The following is a 2,892-nucleotide window of genomic DNA, read 5'->3' as shown; positions in this document are numbered from 1 at the left end:
GGCCGGAGTTAACTGAAGACCAGACCAAGGAGGAAACGTTTGGAGACCAGATCAAGGAGGAAAAGTTTGGAGGGCGCCTGTGGGGGCTCCCCGGCACTCACACATCTCGTCCTTGTTGCGGGCATGGCGGGACAGGTTGCGGATGAGCCCCGTCAGGGAGCGCAGCTGGTGGTGGTCGGCGGTACGGACACGGTCCAGCACGGGGTTCAGGATGCGCTCCTGCTCCAGCGCCAGCCGGCTCAGCACCCCTGCCCACTGCCGAGGCAAAAGCCTGATTGAAGACTCTCACCAGCCATCAGCCAGCTCCTGCCCCCTCCTCCTTCTCCTCCCTCTCACCAGGGCCAGGTCGGGGTGACCCCTGCCCAGGTGCTGCACCGGCAGAGGAGATGCCTCCCCTCCTGGAGGTGTCCCTCCTGCCCAAGCACAATAGCCAGGTAGTGGGGACCACCAGGCTCGCCCTGGGACCCTCGTGCCTCACCCTGCGGTCCCCAGCAGTGATGTTCTGCAGGGCACCCGAGGCTGCCTCTGTTGTGTGCTTGTTGAGCTCACAGCGCTGCAGCAGCCGGTTGTAGATGCCCACGATCTGCGGGTTCCAGAGCCACTCCATGCCCTTGGGGTCCTTGGAAACCTCAGTGAAGGTGACGATGTCGGCGTTCAGGTAGTGCTGTGGGACAGGGGCACTGTTAGACTTGGGGGTGTCTCCTCCATAGCATTCTTCACTACTGGTGTTCCCTCTTCCCCTCCTGCCTGGCCTCAACCACTGGACAGGAATCTGGCAGGTCACCCTGTCTGCGTCATACCCCATAGCATGGAAAAGCAGGGGTTCAACACCCTGATTCACCCCAAACACCTGATTCACCCTCTGCTGAGCTCACCTGTGTGTCCCACCCACCAGCCAAGGCTGGCGTCCACCTCCGCCCTGGCATCACCTCAGCTGCCAGCGCTTCCCAGCACCAACCCCACCCTGGTGACACGGCCACCACATGCCTCTGCTGACCTCCCGAGCTTTCTTGCTCTGGGGACTGAAGCAGCCCACCAGCTCCCCCGTCATCGTGCCTCCAGCATTCCTCCTGTGGCCCTCGAGGCGCTGGAGTGAGGATGGAGGCATCTCGTCATACAGGCGGTAGGACAGATTGCGCAGGACACAGACTGCATTCTCCACGCTCTGTGGGGGGAGATGGGACACAACAGTGTCATCCCTGTGCCACCTGCCAGGGTGTCCCCAGCTGGCATGATCCCGTGGGACTCTGTGGCCAGAGTCACCCCAATGACACTGGTGGTGCCCACTGTGCCCAGTAAGCCCAGATGGAGCCAGGCTGATTCTCCCATCATTACATCGAGGCATGCCTTTGCACCACAACAGCCCTGTGGCTGCCAGAGCTGGGGAGCCCTGGGGGTGAGCCACCAGCTCCAGGACTCACCTTGTCCTCTGACTTCCCCACCTCCAGGGAGCTGTTCACGTAGTGGATCATGGAGTCCACCAGCCCGTGGCACTCACGCATCTTCTGCCGGGTCTGCTGGCTGGCAGAGCTCAGGTTCCTGCATGGGAATGGGGGGCTGTCACAGAGACAAGGAGATCCCCCATGACCACCCCCCACATCCCAGGCACTGCACAGGGAGCATGGCAGTACCTCCCTCACAGAGCTGAGCAGACTTTGGCTGTGCGCACAAGGTGGGGAAACCCCAGAAACGAGTCTGGCAGACCCTGCTCCCATGTTTCTTCCTCCCCTCAAAGCTTTGCCCTCAGCAGGAGGACCTGGAGCAGGTACCTGAGGAAGCCTGTGGAGTTGTAGAAGATCTCTGCCTCTGAGGGGTTCTGCTGAATCACACCAGAGCCCCCTAGCCCAGAGAGGGGCACAAGGACCAGGTCTGTGAGCTGCTCCAGTGTGTCCCGGGCCAGGCGATCCTTCAGATTGTCACTGGAGGAGAGATTCCACAGGATCCCTGCACAGAGGGCTATCTTCAGTACCAGAATGGCTGGAGGGCTCATCCACCCCAGCTCACCTCCCCGGGGGGCTCACACTGCCCACCACAGCCAGGGGCAGCCCTGGGACAGGATAGGTGACAGCAATCATCCCTGTGGAGCATCATCCCAGCTGTACCCACGGGCTGGGGCCACCATGTGCCACCACAAGGGGAGGGGGACCCCTGCCATTTGTCCCCAACCTGTGACATTCTTGCGGAGCTCATCGTCAGGCTCCCTCAGAGTACGCATGAGCTCGTAGATGCCGTTCTCCTCCACCAGCGCCAGCTTGTTCTCGACGTTGTCGTAGATGAGGTTGCGCATGGCGCCGGTGGCGTGGCGCTGCACCTCCTGGTTCGGGCTGTTGAACAGCTTCACCAGTTTGGGCATGGCCTGCAGGCTGCGGGCCTGGGGAACAGCCCAGGGGTGAGACACACCATCTTCCCAGAGCTCCCTCCCATCCCTCCGCCCTCCCGGGATGCCTGCCATGACGAGGGGCTAGGACACCCCTTTTCCCATGGGTCCTGGGGCTCACCTGCTTTTTGGCACTGCTGTCGCTGTAGCACTTGTGCTGCAGGTAGGCAGCACCCAGCACCTGCAGGTTGGGGTCACTGGCTATCAGATACTTCACTGCTGAGGGCAGGTCAATGTCGTCAAACCTGGAACCAGGGGAAGGTGAGGGGGAGTCCCACCAGAGCATCCCACAGGGTCCTCCACCTCTATGTCCCACTGCATCCCACATCTCTGAGGAGCCCCACCAACCCATCTCCCTCCCCACTGTGCTCTGGGGCATGGGACTCCCAGTGGGATGAGCATCTTCCTTCCCTGTGTCTTAGAATGTGTCCATGGAGGAGCCGAGGCTGCAGGCAGGACACACTTGGAGGTCAGCCCATGCCACGGTCCACCACCAGGGCGCCAAGCTGCACCCA

General features: G+C 61.8%; 1 protein-coding gene across 1 annotated transcript in view; it reads right to left on the bottom strand.

Moving 5' to 3' along the window:
* The window catches only part of PKP3 (plakophilin 3), a gene marked incomplete at its 5' end in the record, with an annotated part of 3,896 nt that extends 1,274 nt beyond the window's left edge, over nucleotides 1-2,622 (bottom strand). The window contains 7 exons of the mRNA XM_009075570.1: nucleotides 102-255; nucleotides 479-664; nucleotides 998-1,165; nucleotides 1,422-1,539; nucleotides 1,770-1,944; nucleotides 2,167-2,371; nucleotides 2,499-2,622. Of these exons, the coding sequence (XP_009073818.1) occupies nucleotides 102-255; nucleotides 479-664; nucleotides 998-1,165; nucleotides 1,422-1,539; nucleotides 1,770-1,944; nucleotides 2,167-2,371; nucleotides 2,499-2,622 (1,130 nt within the window). The remainder of the gene's footprint in view (nucleotides 1-101; nucleotides 256-478; nucleotides 665-997; nucleotides 1,166-1,421; nucleotides 1,540-1,769; nucleotides 1,945-2,166; nucleotides 2,372-2,498) is intronic.
* Between the last annotated feature and the right edge of the window lie 270 nt (nucleotides 2,623-2,892).

The sequence above is a fragment of the Acanthisitta chloris genome, unplaced genomic scaffold (assembly GCF_000695815.1).
Source record: "Acanthisitta chloris isolate BGI_N310 unplaced genomic scaffold, ASM69581v1 scaffold285, whole genome shotgun sequence".
In the NCBI taxonomy this organism is placed as follows: domain Eukaryota; kingdom Metazoa; phylum Chordata; class Aves; order Passeriformes; family Acanthisittidae; genus Acanthisitta; species Acanthisitta chloris.
This window is presented reverse-complemented; position numbering and strand designations above follow the sequence as displayed.